General features: G+C 44.0%; 1 protein-coding gene across 1 annotated transcript; it reads right to left on the minus strand.

Annotated features, from left to right (window-relative positions):
* Nucleotides 1-4738: 4738 nt before the first annotated feature.
* Nucleotides 4739-14772, minus strand: Coq10b (coenzyme Q10B; the record flags this gene model as incomplete). Its single annotated transcript, XM_013512067.1, is given in 4 exon segments — nt 4739-5072; nt 6823-6924; nt 8256-8448; nt 14623-14772. Coding segments are annotated over 4 exon segments (613 nt in total), but the record flags the coding sequence as incomplete, so codon positions are not given.
* Between the last annotated feature and the right edge of the window lie 2486 nt (nt 14773-17258).

Consider the following 17258-nt stretch of genomic DNA (forward strand, 5'->3'; position numbering starts at 1 on the left):
GAGAGCCTGTCTCAAAAAACACAGCAAAAGATGAAGAAAGGATGACCCAAGAAAAGAAATGGCCCTAAAGTCTCATTCTGGCATTTCAGGAAAACAGTTGAGAAAACGGATGTTTCTGCTGCAACTGAGACTGCCACAGCTGGACCCATCTTGGAGAATCAAAATAACCAAAATAAGTTTTGGGCAAAAGGCTAGATGCCTCCTGGTCCTCGGGCAGCAGCGCCAGTGTGACGACTTACTGCACAGATGCAGGAAGAGCTGAGGGCCGGCCAGAAGCATCTAGTAGGGTCAAGGATAACTGGAGTCCTGCGATGGATCTCAATTCCCTAGGGAGAAAGCCAGCTCCCAGGGAACTACAAGAGGGACTCAGGAACATGGGGCTGACAAGTCACTGCTAGTGGCAAATGCAGTCACTATGTCAGAGGGTGCCGAGGCCTGGTGTGGTGATGCACGCCTGTAATCCCAGTGCTTGAGAGGCCGAGGCAGGACTGTGGTGAGTTCAAAGCCAGTCTGAACTACGTAGCGAGACCCTGTCTCAAAAACAGAACACACAAAAGAACAAGTAGCGAGGACCATGCACAAGTTAGCACTCATTTCCAGAAAAGACGTCAACTCTGAATATTAAAGTCTCTAAAACAAGATGTAAGTATGCTTTAAAAAAAAAAAAGATGTAAGTTTGCCCGGAAGTAGTAAGTAAGGCTTTCTGATAAAAAGAAAAACAAAAAAATGAAGGGCCAGGGATATAGCGCAGCAGCACAGTGTTTGCTTGGCAAGGGCAAGGTCCTCAGTTCGATTCCTGGTACCAAAAAAAAGGTGAAAAGCAAAAGAAGGGGGCCTGGGGATTTAGCTCAGCGGCACAGCACCTGCCTGGCAAGTGTAAGGTTGTGAGTTCGATTCCTGGTACCGGAGAAAAACCGGAAAAAAAAAAAAAAAAAGGGACTAATCCTAAGGGTCCAGGCTGAATGTCACGCTGGCTGTGCAAGTGGTTACACGTCCCCTCCTGCAGCCACACAGCCCTGTCCTCAGCTGTACTAGGATGGTGTCCTCCTGAGCCCGGTTCACACTCACACACCCAGGAAGGCGTGGAGACCACTCTGCAGTGTTCACTCGGAGAAATGGGAGTAACAAGCACGCGAACTTGTTACCCTCTTGGTAACCCTCCTCCCTCCCCAGCGAGCTCAGTCCTCCATAGGACACGAGGCAGAGACAAGCCTGAGACAACAAGGAAACAAGCTGTGCAACAGGGCAGCTAGCCAAGCGTCCCAGACATGCCTGCCGGAACCCCACACTCAGAACGCTTGTCCCTGCCATCAAGGAGCATGCATTCAGGCGTGGACAAACACCCTTGCCTTTGCACATGAGGCCCCTGGAGCATTTTGAGGGAGTAAATCAAGGCAAGAAGAGGCAGGTCTCAGGAGGCCAGGAGCCTCACAGAAGGAGGCAGAGGGAGCGCGGGCAGCAGCCACGAGTCACCAGGCCCCGCCCGAGGGACACAGTGCCAGGAGAGAGGCTGTTATCTCCCACAGCCAGGCAGGCGGAGCTGATGACGCTGCCTTCTGACTCAGCAACCCTGGAGTCACCTCGGCTCTTCCTCACCATGACAGAGGCGGCTACCAGCCTCCTGTCTGAGCAACCGGGTACACAGCAAGGAAGGTCATGTTTCCCATCTCCGTCCACAATGAGAACACTTACTTAGGGAGGCTTCAATTCCCCTGGCCACATGCCACTCTCAGGAAGTTGGTGCCATGATGGAGACCACTATGAAGTGGCTCTGACACACCTGCAATCCCAGCTACTCAGGAGGCTGAAGCAGGAAGATCACAAGTTGAGGCCCACCAACTTAAAAGAGCATCTAAAATAAAAGTAATGGAGATGCAGCTCAGCACTAGTCAGGGATGGCTGCCGAGCAGCACGCATATTCGAGACCCTAAGGGGGAGGAAGGATAGGGGGCGGAGGGTTGGTTTGTAATCCTAGCACTGGAGGCTGAGGCAAGATGATGCAATGAGACCCTGCCTTACACTCCCACAGAGAGGGAGGGAAGGCAGCAGGGGAGGGAAGGGAAGGCAGCAAGGAGAGGAAGCACGCTCGCACAGGTGGTTTTCTCCGCACTCCCCACGTGGAGCACGCCGCACAGCCCCAGCCCACGACTGCAACGGTGCAGGCGCACAGGGTAGCGCAGGGCCCGCGGCTGCAGTCTCACCACCCGTCTGCCACCTTCCACCGCCCTGCCAATTGTTACTTCACCTTGCCGTAGCTGCTTCCTACCGCAGGAAATGGGGGCAGGAGCAGTGCCCTTCTCACGCTTGCCAAGCACACAGAACCATGCTCCGTGAGCGTAGGACACTAGCCCTTGAGGCTGAAAACCTGCGTGGGCAGCCTGTGACGCCCCAGCTCTCTCACCCTCACCTTCTAAAAGCTCTCGGCCCAGACTGAAGATACTGGACACCGGGGCCAGTGTCCTGAGCAGCCTCTCACTGCGCAGGGCTGAGGGAGCTCGGGAGCTGTGGTGAGACCCACTAGAACCTGTTCACTCCCACAGCCGCAAAGGCTTAGGCCCAAGTCTCAACTTCCTCAAATGTCAGCACAGGCCAATGATACCTGGGCAGAGACGACCAACACTGCACTGTCTTCTGTTTTTAACACTATTGTTTTGAGCTGGGCATGGTTGCTCACACCTGTAATCCCAACACTCAGGAGGCTGAGGCAGGAGGATCGTTGGGAGTTCGAGGCCAGCCTGGGCTACAAAGTGAGCTCAAGGCCAGCCTGAACTGTATAGCGAGACCCTGTCTCAAAAAAAAAAAAAAAAAAAAAAAAAAAAAATTAAAAAACATTACTGTTTTGAGACAGGTTCTCACTGTGTCTTCTGGGCTGGCCTTGAATGCACTGTGATCCTCCTGAGGTTACAGGTATGCACTAGCACACCTGGCTCTGTCCTGTTCTCCACCTGTGCCTACCCTGACTCTTATCTGGGAGTTTCCTGGGTCAGAGGGATTGCTGGATAAAGTAACAGTTGAGTATTTTGGAGTTCTCTACCAAAATGCACCTCCTATCATGAGACTGACCCAGGAATATCCCAGTGCCTTGGAGTCTTTTTTGAGACAGGGTCTCACTACACCATTTGGGCCAGCCTTGAATTCACAGCAATCCTCCTGCCTCAGCCTCCTGAGTGCTGGGATTACAGGAGTGAGCCACCATGTCCCGTTTGGAGGCTTTTTATTTTTTTGGTTTATTTTTGAGACAGGGTTTCTACTATGTAGCTTAGGCTGGTCTTGAACTCACTATGTAGTCTAGGCTGGCCTCGAACTCACAGCAATCCTCCTGCCTCAGCCTGAGTGCTGGGATTACAGACATGCGCCACCACACCCGGCTTCTGGTGCCTTGGATTCTAAGCCCAACATTGACAGTGGCATTTCTACAAGTGATAAGGTGCAAGAGCTAGTCCCATCAAGAGCAGTGACATGGTACGGAAAGAGTAAAGAACAAGTCCCGTGTTTGCCATTATAACTGCACTCACAAGGCGCAGCACAGCGTGCAGACTCCTCAAGCCTCGGGCAGGCCCCGGGTTCTGAGTGGGCACTGCTGGCAGTGGATGCCACTGCGTGCACGGCCGGCGCCCGACGGGGTGGGACTCCAGGATTCACACATGCACACACACACATGCACAGACACGTGTCACTCAGGAACTCACCAGAGAAGGCCCTCACAGACCAGGAACACAGCTAACGCCGAGGCCTGTGGCTGGCAGCACAGGAGGGAAGGAGGCCAGCACTGACTCAAGAAGACTGGGTGCTGCCCAGCTTGTCACAGTTTCTACAGAAGTATTTTTAAGGCATGAAATGCTGTAACACTTCACCTAAACCCACACTCGAACAATACAGATTTCAATAATCAAAGAAATTGTACCAAAAATAAACAAATTAACTTTTATTATAAAGTTACTACTTCAGTCCTTACAATGATTGTTTAAAAAACATCAGGTTGGAATACACTACAGAAAGTGAGTACACGCAATAAATAGGAAAGGGGCTGCCTGGTGCAGAAGACAGTCAACCACTCGTCTCCGCCGTGGCCTCCTGGGGGACGAGACCCACGTGTGGTGAGTGTCCCCACGGGCAGCCGGAGCACCGGAGAGGCTCCCCCACTCCACCCCACCCCACCCCCGCAAAGGGAGCTCCATGGTCTGGACCACTCAGAACCAGAACAGAAACAAAAGCATACACCTCACCGTTCATTCATCCTGAGCCAGCCTCACCGACCAACAGTACCAGAGAACCTTCATTAAGTAGTTTTCTTCCACTGTGGTCTAGGGATTGAACCCAGGGCTTTGAAAATGCTACGCAAGTGCTCTAGCACTCAGATTTATTCAAGGCAGGGTCTCACCAAGGTGGTCACACTGGCCTCAAATTTGGGATTCTCCTGTCTCAGCCTCCCAAGTAGCTAGGATGATAGGCTCGTGCCACCATGCCCAGCTAAATCAAAGTTCTTGTTTGAAATGTGATTATTCAACTATCCTAAGCCATACAGCAGCCCTATAGCAATAAGTTACACCTATTCTGAATTTAATAACTTAGACATGATATGGTTAATATAAACTATGCGTCTCAAACTTCTTGCAGGGAAGGTGATAATTAAAAGGTATTTTAAATGGCAGTGTTAATTTCTGCTCAGAATGAGGTCAGTATTCTACAATAGTGGTGGCATCCCCATTACTGCAGATGCAGAACCTTGGAATCATACTTGATTGAACAAATTCTTATGTACAGGTGGGTCCGTGTTCTATGTGCAAGTTCTCGGCGGAGCAGACTTGTCATCAGAGCTGGGCTTAGTAAGTGCTTTCTGACACCTAAACCGAGCCCCAAAGGCACCGCCAACAGTGGCCTGCGAGGCGCAGCTGTGCCCGCCCCTACGTGTGGTGCACCTGGTGCAGCATCAGCTCCCGCGGGATGCTGGTCTCCGGGCCGTACAGCTTGCACGCTCTCCTCTCAAAGGCAGCCACCATCTGCTTCACCACCTCATCGAAGAACAAGGTAGCGAGCTGCGAGTGCAGAAGTGAGCGGAACTCAAATGAAACCTGCAGGAAAATGTTCACGGGGCTTTAGACAGTGCTTTTCATTGCTGGATTCCACTTAGGCTCAGGCCCTCACGTGACAGCACTGTGGTGCAGCTCCGTCTAGCTTTTAGCCCCGTCACACACGTGCATCTTCTGCTGTTCTGTTTGGTATCTCTGAGATGGGATCTTGTTATGTGACCCAGGCTGGCCTCAAACTCACTGTGCAGCCCAGGCTGCAATCCTCCTGCCTCAGCCTACGGTTACAGGGGTGCGCTGCAGTGCCCAGCAACGCAAGAGGAAATCTTGTTGGCCACTATGCGTGATGATGGTAGCAAGAGGCCGTAGAGCCCCTTGCGAGCAGGTGGGTGGAGAGCCCAGTGCCCCACATGAGGAGAGCTGCAGAGACCTCTGCTGAGCGGGACTCACCCGAGTTTCCTAACTGCACTCTTAGGCCCAGCGCACCCCAGAGGGGCAGGCAGCAGAGGCAGTGTCACAGCATCTGTCCCTTGAGAAGCAGCAGGAAGGAGGCCTGTGGGCCTGCACACAAACTCCCTGTCCGTGAGGGACACAGCTGGTAGCTGAGTGCTGCAATGATGTAGAACTTCGTGTATATCCATTGTTCTTGACAGAATTCAAGGACTGCTGGAAGAAACACTGATTTGCCAGGTGTGGTACCACACGCCTGTAATCCCAGCACTCAGAAGGCTGAGGCAAGATGACTGCTGTGAGTTCGAGGCCAAACTGGGCTACATAAGTGAGTATAAGGCCAGCCTGCGCTACATACCAAGACTCTGTCTCAACAAAAATAAATAAAAAAGAAACAGATTTTTGGTTGGGTGTGGTAGTGCACACCTGTAACTTCAGCACTTGGGAGGCTAAGGCAGGAGGATCACTACAAGTTTGGCCTCAACTACACAGAAAGTGAGACTGTCTCAAAAACCAAACCCAAAACAACAGAAAGAAGAGCTGATTTTTTTTCTGTGGTTCACAGGACTGAATATAAAGCTTTCACAGTGAGCTACATCCACAGCCCTTCTTAAATTTTCTATGTTGAGACAGGGTCTTGACAAGTTGCCCAAGCCAGACCATTTGAGATCCTCTTGCCTCAGCCTCCTAAAGTCCTGGGATTAAAGGTGTGTGTCACCATGCCTGATTTGAAGTATTTTAAGGAACAAATACCCTCTGAATTTTTAAATGTTTTTTTATCTTTTTTTGTGGGGGAACCTAGGGACCAAACCCAGGGGCCTCTACTGAGCTACACCACAAGCCCTAGCTTATCCTTCTGAAACTTCATTTTTGTAACAAGGTTGCAAAAACAGTACATAGAATTCCCATGTACCCATCATCCAGATTTCCCTAAATGTTTTATATAACCATAGTACAATTGTCAAAATCCAAAATCAACAGAAAGAATTACTATCAGATAAAAACGCTAGCACCTAGCTTACGCGGTTTCTTCAAACCCACAATTGTCCTATTAATGTCCACTAATTTTTAATTTTACTGATTGGCAGGTGCACTCCCTCAGGTTGGGAGGCCAGTCTGGACTACAAGTGAGATCCTGTCTCTCAAAACCAAGACAAACAAAATATTCGCACCATTCCTTAAGAGTCAGTACCTGAGAAATAAGCAGAGAGTGACTGATTCTTTAAAAGGTGTCTTTCAGTATTCTCTAGGCGTATTAGATAATTACAGCAACTGAGTTCTAAACAATGGGTCACTACCATTTGAGTAGCTTCACTTTCTATGTGAAACTAACGAAAAGACTTACCGAAAAATCCAAGGTGCAAGTTCTTGGGTAGCCAGGAAGGCCTGGGCTGAAACGCCAAATTGTCTCCAAATGTTTGAAAAGTCTCCCATCCGTGCAGGACGCCTGAAGAGAGTGAAACAACTGTGGTTAACACCCTCGTCCTGGTGGGAACGGGCAGTGACTGAGGCTTCCTTCATCAAACCCTGATTCCAGCCCAAACATAGCAGGTGAGCAGCTCTGACAGCCTGAACTAGGACCGACCTGACCCGCCAGAGCCCGCTGTTCTCTCCCGCAAGCACCTCCAGCACACAGCACTCAGGATGGGAAGCCATTTCCAGCTCTGCCATTTCAGAGCGGTCCTGAGTAAGTTCCATCTGTACCAGACTCCTGAGCTGTAGATCACAGCGACTACATGCCACCGCGGAGGCTGGCGCACTCAGAGGGGCAGACACGGGTCCTTGTGGCACTTCCGAGACCCTCTCCTGCCCGCACCTCGTCACCCGCCCGCAGCCTTCCCATGTGCTCTACCCCTTCTCCTAGGCCCCTCCTCAAGTGGTGACCCGAGCCCTGGCCCCGCCTGCTCTCTCGGACCTCTCCGTCACACTGCTGTGTGTGTGCATGGTCTGCGCACGGAGTCTGCTGAGCTCCATTCCACACCATTCAAGCAAATACTGCCTGGAGACCCACAAGAGCTGCTATCTGCCACCTGCAACGCGACAAATGGTAGCCAGGCCACAGTCATGAGTCTGTGCTGGGCTATTTATTTATTTATTATTTACTTTTGTCTTTTTGAGACAGGGTCTCACTATGTAGTTCAGGCTGGCCTCGAACTCACAGCAATCCTCCTGCCTCACGGATTACAGGCATGCACCATCACAGCCAGCCCATGTTGGGCTTTTAATTTTCTGGTGGTTCTGAGGATTGAACCCTGAGCCACATACATGCTAGGCAAGTACTACCACTAGCCTACATCCTCAGCCCTTGTACTTTTTTTATTTTGAGACAGAGTCTAAATTGACCAAGATGGCCTACTTGAGATCTTGCGATGTTGAACTTGTAATCCTCCTGCCTCAGCCTCTCAACTAGCTGGGTTTACAGGTGTACCACCACTCCTAGCCCTTCTTTAACTTTTCAGAAAATATATTAATTAAACAAATTTCTTTTACCCAGTAGTAAAACATTCAATGTATTTTCTAAAAATAGTGCAGGTATTAAAACCTTTCTCATCTGTGGTCCAAATGATCTTTGCTGTGATTTAGTACTCCTCAAGAAAAGGAGAAAAAGAATGCTAATACTGTATAAAATAACACAAGAGATGCAATAAATAGGTTTTTCCCCCCTTTTTCTACTAGTAAAAGGATATCTTTATAAGCTTTTTATATATTATAGTACATAGCTCATTTGACGTAACTAATATCTGAGAAATATTTAAAAATAAAACCCAAAACTATTACCTGCACCAAATGCGGTTTCACCAAGGTTACTACTGATGTGTATCTCTCCAGTACAGGTGGAAAGCCGATTTCTAACCGGGTTTTACAATAACCGGATCTCCTTGATATTACATCTGACTTTTTGCACCAAGGAACGAAATGCTTGTAATCCTCCATTCCCGATACCACATCATACATTTCCTGCATTGAGTATCTATGAAGAGAGATGAAGGGTGTTGAGAACTAGTCATGGAACATGTGTGTTAGGCTGCATACGAACAGAACGTGTTCACGCAGCACCTACGTCACACCGCACTCCGGAAAGAGCGACTACCAGCAATCCAGGAAGTGGAGCGACAGGACAGGCGCACGCGCGGGGCCACAGCTTGGCAGCTCGCGGGTTAACTTACCCTGCAGACGCGGTTTTCACGATTTCACTCGTGCACTTGAAAAGACAGACTTTATATTTAAAACTTTACAAACCAAAAGGCCTTGCAGTCACAGGTCTACACCTCTACATAACAACAGGTGAGGCTGGGCATGGCGGCACCCGCCTATAAACCCAGCACTCTGAGAGGCGGAGGCAGGAGGACTACAAATTCCACTCCAGCCCAGGTGACTTGGCAAGACCATGACTCAAAAAAGTAAAGTTCAAAAAAAAGGGGATAGGGATTTAGCTGTTTAGCTGAGTGCAGAGACCCGAGGTTTGACCCCCAGTATTGCAAAAAAGAAAGAAAGAAAATTAGGTGAATTTGACTAACAATTTCTAACTTTAGCCAGCAATTTCACTTTTCCCAATTTACTATTTAAAAACTGTGGAAAATAAATATATATATATGTATATATATACATACACACACGATAGCTAAAATTACTGTACTACTAATTTCTATTAGTTCATTGAAAGGAAAAATTAGTGCTTATATTGTTTGATTAATTTTGTGTGCCTGTATCTGGTATTCTGAGCAACTACTTTGAAGATAACAATATGCAATAACCATTGTTAATTTCCTTTCTTTTTTTTTTTTGTTGTCTTTTTGAGACAGGGTCTCTCTATGCAGTTCAGGCTGGCCTTGAGCTCACTTTGTAGCCCAGGCTAGTCTCGAACTCGCAACGATCCTCCTGCCTCAGCCTCCCAAGTGCTGGGATTATAGGTTTGCACCACCATGCCCAGCCTATCATCTTATTTTCAAATTCTGTTATCTTTTTTTTTTCTCTTTAAAATTAAAAAAAAAAAAACATACTACCTTATTATACAAAAGATGTTCACTCAATATTGATTGTGACAGGGAAAAAATGGAGGCAACCTACATGTCCATTAGTAAACAGACATTAATAAAAATTTAACCACTCATAGTGAAAGATTTCTGTGGAACTCTATATAGACTGCCCAAAATTTGGGTCAAATATATATTTTAAGGCAAAGACATTTATAATATCTTAATGAAAAAAGAATATAAAGCAGAATATACTTGACTCTTTTAAGAAAAACTGTTAGGTATACATCCCATTTACTCAATTTTAAACTTATCTGACATCTGTTTCTTCTTGAAAATAATACTGCTGGGCATGGTGGCACACGTCTATAATCCCAGCACTTGGGAGGCTGAGGCAAGAGGATTGCTCAGAGTTCAAGCTACAAAGTGAGTCCAAGGCCAGCCTGAATTGCATTGCAAAACCTTGTTTCAAAAACAAGAGGGGTAATAGTAGACTAACTACTTAGTCTATATGCCTCCATATTATTATTTTACTGTAAGCATACACTATTGTTCTAATTTTTATGTGTGTGTTGAATTCCTCAACACTGAAATTTGTTTTTTCTGGTACTGAGGATGAAACCTAGGGCCTTATAACATACTAAGCAAGCATTTACTATTGAGCCACATCCATAGCCTTTTTTTCTTTATACTGGCATTTTAATTTCTTAAGAATTGGCCTTCACTGTATCTATTTTGATCATATCCATCCTGCTACATCCCTTCCTTCCATTCCCCTCCCCTTCTAAGTCTCTCCCACTTGCCTATTAATAGTTTCCCTTCTACTTTTTTTTTTTTTTTTGGTATGAGGAATTTAATTCAGGACTCTGCACTTACCAGACAGGCGCTTGTGCGGCTGAGCTATATCCTCGTCTCTCCCTTCCACTTTCATGTTGTTTTCAGATTCCACATATCAGGAAGATTACGGTATTTGTCTTTGAGTCTAGCTTACTCTGCTCAACATGTCTGTTTAGTCCATTTAACCATTTACTGCTTGGGCTATTTGATGTTTGGTGTTAGTATTTCTGAGTTTTTACATATTCTAGATGATAAACTTCTGTTGGAAGCATGCTTGTCAGAGATTTTCCCCATTCTGTTGGCTGTCTCTTCAATGTTAGTTGATGCCTTGATGTGCATAAACTTTTATTTGATATTGTCCCACTATGTTGATTCTTGTGCTATTAGTCTTGTTCAGGAAGTCTCTGCCTGTGCCTATGGCTTGAAGTGTTTGCCCTGTTTTCTTTTAGCACATTCGAAATTTCAGGTTTCAAACACAGGTCTCAATCCATCCTGAATTTTTTTTGTTCAGGGTGAGACAGGGATCTAGTTTTATCCAGTTTTCCCTCAGCATTTGTTGCAGGCTCTGATCTCCAACACATACTTTTGGCTCCTTTGGCCAGAATCAGAGGGCTGTAGTTGCAGAGGTGAATGTGCCCTCTATTCCGCTCTATTGGCCTATGTGTCTATTTGTGTGCCAGTACCATGCTGTTACTATGGCTTTACAATCTGAAACCAGCAATCGTGATACCTCCAGACTTGCTCTTTAGTCTATGCCGAGTATTCTTTGTTTCCATATGAATTTCAGGATTGTTTTTTCTAGCTCTGTGAAGAATGCCATTGGTATTTTGATGGGGACTGCACTGAACCTGTAGGTTGTTTCTGGTAATAAGGGCGTTTTAACAATAGAGCTCATTTACCTTCTTGCCTAGACTGATCCTTGTACTTTTGGCTTTATTTTTAAAGCTACTATGAATGAAACTATTACAGTTTTTCTCAACTGGTCTACTGTTGGTATGTAGAAAAGCTATTCATTTTTTAATGGTGATTTTACATTCTGATGCTTTGCTGAATTCACCAACTCTAAATCTTTTGGTGGTGTCTTTAGGGTCTCCTAGACATAGGATCGTATGGTCTATAAACAAAGATACTCTGACTTCCTCCCTTCCTATTTGTATCCCTTCTTTTTCTTTGAGACAGGCCCTTGCTATGTAGTTCAAGCAGTCCTTGAACTCACTGTGTAGCCCAGGCTGGTGTCAAACTTGCAGCAACCTTCCTGTATCAGCCTCTGGAATGCTGGGATTACAGGTATGCACCACTATGCCAGGCCTCCCTTTTATTTTTTTCTCACCTATTCATCTGGCTAAAATTTCAAGCAGTCTACTGACTCTGGAGCTGTGAGTAGTCATCCTTGACTTGAGAAGAAATGCTTTCAGATCTTCCCTACTCAGGACGATGCTGGCTGTGTGGCTGCTGTATATGGCCATTCATACCTCATTTCTTCAGGCTTTTATCATGAAGAGATGTTGCATGTTGTCAAAGGCCTTTCCTGTATCAAGTGAGATGATCATTTGATTTTTATCCTGTATTCTATTTATGTGGTGTAATACATTTATTGATTTGCATACACTGAACCATCCTTCCATCCCAGGAATGAAAGCAACCTGATCAAGGTGTGTGATCTTTTTATGCGTTGTTGAATTTGGTTTGTTAAAGCTTTTTACATCTATGTTCATCAGGGATGCTGGTCTGTGGTTTTCTTTTTTGTTGTGTCCATGTCCATTTATAGTATCAGGGTGATGTTGGCTTTGTACAGTGAGTTTGGAGGCTTTCTTTCCCTTCTATTTCATGGACTAGAGTGAAGAGCATTCGGGTTAGTTCTTCAAAGATCTAGTAAAAATCAGCAGTGAACTCATCTGGTCCTGGGTTTTTCACTGTTGAGACTTGTTACTCTCCGAACTTTTCTTCCTTGGTTTTGATCAGTTTAGGCTGTTTATATCCTCTTGCTTCAGTATGGGCAGGTTGTTTCTTCTAGATCCCAAATGTATTAGAATGTAAGTTAAAGAAAGTAGTTCCTAATAATCTTCTGGATTTCAGTGTTGTTTACTGTAACATCTCCCTTTTTACCTCAAGTTGTATTGATTGGGTCTTTTTTTTCCTTTGGTTAGTCTGGCTACAGATTATCAATCCTGTTTATCTTTTTGAGATCAATCTTGTTTGACTAATCCTGTGTATTGTGCTTTTAGTCTCTGTCTCACTATCATCAGCTCTGATCTTTATTCTTTCTTTCCTTCTGTTGGTCTGGTTTCAGTTTGTTCTTGTTTTTCCAGAATCCTGAAATTTATCATAAGGTTATTTAAGATCACTCTAATTTCTTGATGTGAGTACTTGTACTTCTGAACTTCCCTCTGAACTGCCTTTGCTGTATCCTAGACATTGTGGTTTCCGTTTTCATTTGATTCTAAGGATTATTTTCTCTTTTTTTTTTTTCGGAGACAAGGTCTCAATATGTAGTTCAGCTGGCCTTGAACTCACTTATGTAGCCCAGGCTGGCCTTGAACTCATGATGATCCTCTTGCCTCAGCCTTCCAAGAGCTCAGAGGCATATGCCACCACACCTGGCAGATTCTAGAAATTCTTAAATTGCCTCCTTGGATTTCAATGACCTACTGATTCTCTAAAGTGTTTTAAATCTTTATGCATTTGTATATTTTCTGTGGCTTCTCCTGCTTTTGACTTCTAGTTTCATTCCGTTTAAGATGCAAATACTATTTTAATTTTAAAAAGGAAAATAAACTATTCTAGAACACAATGAAAGGAAATCTTCTAGTCCTTTTGTTTGCTTTTTGGGCTTTTCTTTTTGAGACAAGGTCTCACTATATAGTTCAGGGTGGCCTTGAACTCACGAAGATCCTCCTGCCTCAGCCACCTGTGTGCTGTCATTACAGGGATGCGCCACCATGCCCAGCCTCTATTCCTTTTATGATTTAGCATAATAATCTGATAACCTAATAAAAGATCCTAATAAAAGAACAGAAAAACAAAAACTTACATACCAACATCACCTAGTTAGTATTGATGCAAAAACTGTAAGAAAAACATCAGCAAATAAAATCAAGCAATACATTTTTAAAAACAGTAACAGGGCTGGGAATATAGCTCAGTGGCACAAGCACCTGCCTGGCAAGCACGAGGTCCTGAGTTTGATTCCCGGTACCAAAAAAATAAAAAAAAACAGTAACAATCAAAAGCAACCAATTTAGGGGTATATGGATTATTTAACACTAAGAATCTTACTATTTTAACCATATTAATTGGCAAAAAAAGGAAAATTATGATTCCTTCCTTAGATGATGAAATATCAGAAGGATTCCTATTAAAGTAAGAACACACAAATTCTGAAAGTATTAGACAAAACATTAAATCACAGCATGAAATACAAAGCACATGTACTAAAAATATTAGGTACATTTTATCAACTGGCAGGGATATGCTATGAGTGTCAATTCAAAAATCAATTTAGAATTCAGTAAGGTGACCAATTATGAATTATACAGAAATCAACTCCTTTCCCATACTAAACAGAAGCAGGAAAAACACTAGCATAGAAATGCTAAATATCAGGTTGGAGGTGTGTGTGTGTGTGTGTGTGTGTGTGTATATACACATACATATATATTAAACACAATTCAGCCCAAAGTGATCTAGTAACCAATTTCGTGAGATCCTGTCTAAATAAATAAATAAAAGCTAGGACCTGGGCATGGTGATGCATGCCAGTAGTCCAGCACTGCAGAGATTCAGGCAGGATTGCTGTAAATTGCAGGCCAGCCTGGGCTACACACTGAGTTCAAGGCCAGTCTGCACTACAAAGCAAAACCCTGTCTCAAAAAATAAACACACAAACCAAAGAAAAAGGTAAACAAAGGCTAGGGATGGATATAGCTTAGTGTGAAGGCCTTGGTTACCAGGCAAAAAAGGGGGCTAGGATGATTTTGGAATATGACAGAATTTGGGCCTTTCTATATGTATGAATTAATCAGCTTACAAAAATGAAGGTCATAAATTATTTTCTTTACACGTCAAGTTTTAAATCTATCTATAAAGTACTATATTCACAAAATACTAAAGGGTATGGAAAGATCAACCAACAAAATGCAGAGATCAACGTATAAAATAAACCACAGGGCTGGGGACGTAGCTTAGTTGGAGAGCACCTGCCAAGTATGTGCAAGGATCTTAGCTCAATCAATAGCACCACACACACACAAAAAGAAGATAAACCAGAAAGTGAACAATTCTCTACAAAATACTGTGAATGTGCTCTTTCAGTGGAATTACTATTATATACAAACCCGATAATTCTTCTCTCTGAATATTCTTTTCTTTTGTTTATTAATGGTGCAGTGATTTTGAAGAAAGTTCTTGCATGTATCTCCTTAGGCAAAATTGAGGTATGTAATGGAAGAGTTCTGCTCATCAGTATACCACAGGAAGCTAAATATCTAAAAAAGACAAAAATTACCTGATTTAGGATGACAATGAAAATAAGAGGATGCAAATTATAGACTAAAAAAAAAAAATTACACTTTGTACTTTACAATAGTCCTAAAAACACATTCAGTGTTTTCTCTCTCTTCTGTAAGCACAGATATAGAAAAAATATAGCTTCTTCAGCACCATAAAGAAAAATAAAAATAACAGGTTACAATTAGGTTAGAAGCTTCTGTTACTAAAGGTATCTCTTCCCAGAAAACTGACTTTCAATCTGTAGTCATGTGTCACTACCTACTCTTGCTATACGCACACAAGCATACTCCTGATCTCTTTTTCAATTTATCTTATATATCCACATAGTTTTGCCAGCTGGAGCCAAAGTATCTCCTTAATTCTGACCAACTTCAATGACATCTGAAATTAGGTCTCACTCTCAGATTAGAAATCTCCTGGCTCTATTCAAGGCACTGTTTTTCTGTTCTTTACTTTCTAATCCTTCTTTCAACAAATATACGTAAAAAATAGGTCTAGTTAGAGTACTAAAATTATTTTTTAAGAAGACTGTTCCCGGGCACTTCTATATACAGATAACCTGCTGCATTTTGTCTACCTAAATATGTTTAACCTTTTCTAATAAGATGATATTCTAGTTGAGGGTTCAAAAAAGTACTAGAGGGGCTGGGGATTTAGCTCAGCGGCAAAAGCGCCTGCCAGGCAAGCGCAAGGTCGTGAGTTCGGCCAAGAGGTGAGTATCAAGAAATAATGTTGGAAACAGGAGCTGAAGCACGTTGAGTATTATTGGCCAGGATGAAGCAATTTGATTAAATCAAATTCAAGTTCTCTATTTGTTTTGTGTCGTTGTAGCTGTTTGGTCAATACTAGGGATTAAACCCAGAGCTTCACTACATTTCCCACCTTTTTAAATTTTTTTTTTTAAATTTTGAGACAGAGTCTATCTAAGTGACTAACTTGCCCAAGGTGGGCTCAAACTCATAATTGTGCTGCCTCAGTCTCTCAGCATGCTGGGATTACAGGTGTGCGCCACTGTCCCCAGCACTGTTTATATTTTTTGGGGACACGTCTACCTAAGTTTGCTAGGTTCTAATTTGTGATCCTCTTGCCTCAGTCCCCTCAGGAACTAGGATTATAGCTGTGTGCCATTATACCTGCCTCAAATTATTTTTTAAAAGGGGAACTGAGTGGCCTTGTGAAATCTCATGTTATCATATATACTATTTACATGAAATGACTTGCATATAAAACAAAGAAATTTTTTAATAGACTGACACACCCTATCAATTAGTTGGAGAGGAAAATTAAATAAGAACAGGTTGAAAATTTGTCATATGCAGCCAAAAGATAAAGGATAATACCTAAGAATACAGCTTCAAAATATAAAAACAAGCAAGCCCAATTAAAGGAAAAAAGAAAGAGAGAAAGACACAGAGAGAGGAAGAAAGCAAGAAAAAGAAAAAAAAAGACACCAAAAATGGACTCCATAGTATGAGAGTATTTGAACAAACAGGGTCAGGGATGTAGCTCAGCGTCACAACGCCTGCCTGGCAAGCTCGAGGTCTTGAATTCCCGGTATCCAAAGAAAGGGAATACTTGAACAAATAAAGTTGTTTATAAAAGCTGAATGCGGACTGGCATTGTAGCTCAGGGGCAGAGCACCACAGCACAGCCTGTGTCATATATATACTACATGTATACGCTTCTGAAAAGATGAAGTAGGTGTCTGCTTGGCCACGAAGCTTACTTTTTCACAGTACATGGTCTTGTACTACGCTCATGTATTGCTTTCTCACACTCCTCCAAGGATTCCCTTACACAGTCTGCTTACAACCCTAAAGGAATTACCTGCGCATAATGCAAACCAACACATTTCCTGACCACTGCGCATGCCATGGTTAGAGTGATATGGATAACACACCCACTTTTCACACACTAGCAAGAATAACGTGGGCTAAGCTAAGGGTGTACGGCTCGGTGGTACAGTGCCTTCCTTAGGGTGTACAGGGGCTCTCGGCTCCATTCCCACCAGTACCAAGAGAAAAAAACTAGTCTTCAACGATAATATGAAGGGCGGTAAGTCATATTCACAGTTAAACGGTGAGATGAATACACTGAGAAAAGCTTTTTCTCTTACTCTACATAAAGTAAGTAATCTGCCAATACTACTCCAAAACTCCAAAGGTCAGGACCTATGGTACTGTGACAACTTACTTGCACTCCAATACATATTAGAGTAACAGAGAGGATGTAAAGCACGGGGGAGGGGCGCTGTTCTGCTTGGAAGTACTTTTTGACGTTACTTTCTAAAGCAGGAGTCCACATCCGACTGTATTTCAGTTTCACCCAGTATTTGTCTGAAAGGATTTGGAGATCGAAGGCTGCTGGTGCTTTTTGAAGTTCTCCACTGAGCCGGGCGTGGTGGCGCACGCCTGTAATCCCAGCACTCGGGAGGCTGAGGCAGGAGGATCGTTGCGAGTTC

The sequence above is a fragment of the Chinchilla lanigera genome, unplaced genomic scaffold (genome assembly GCF_000276665.1).
Source record: "Chinchilla lanigera isolate Chin_1 unplaced genomic scaffold, ChiLan1.0 scaffold00002, whole genome shotgun sequence".
Taxonomy (NCBI): Eukaryota; Metazoa; Chordata; class Mammalia; order Rodentia; family Chinchillidae; genus Chinchilla; species Chinchilla lanigera.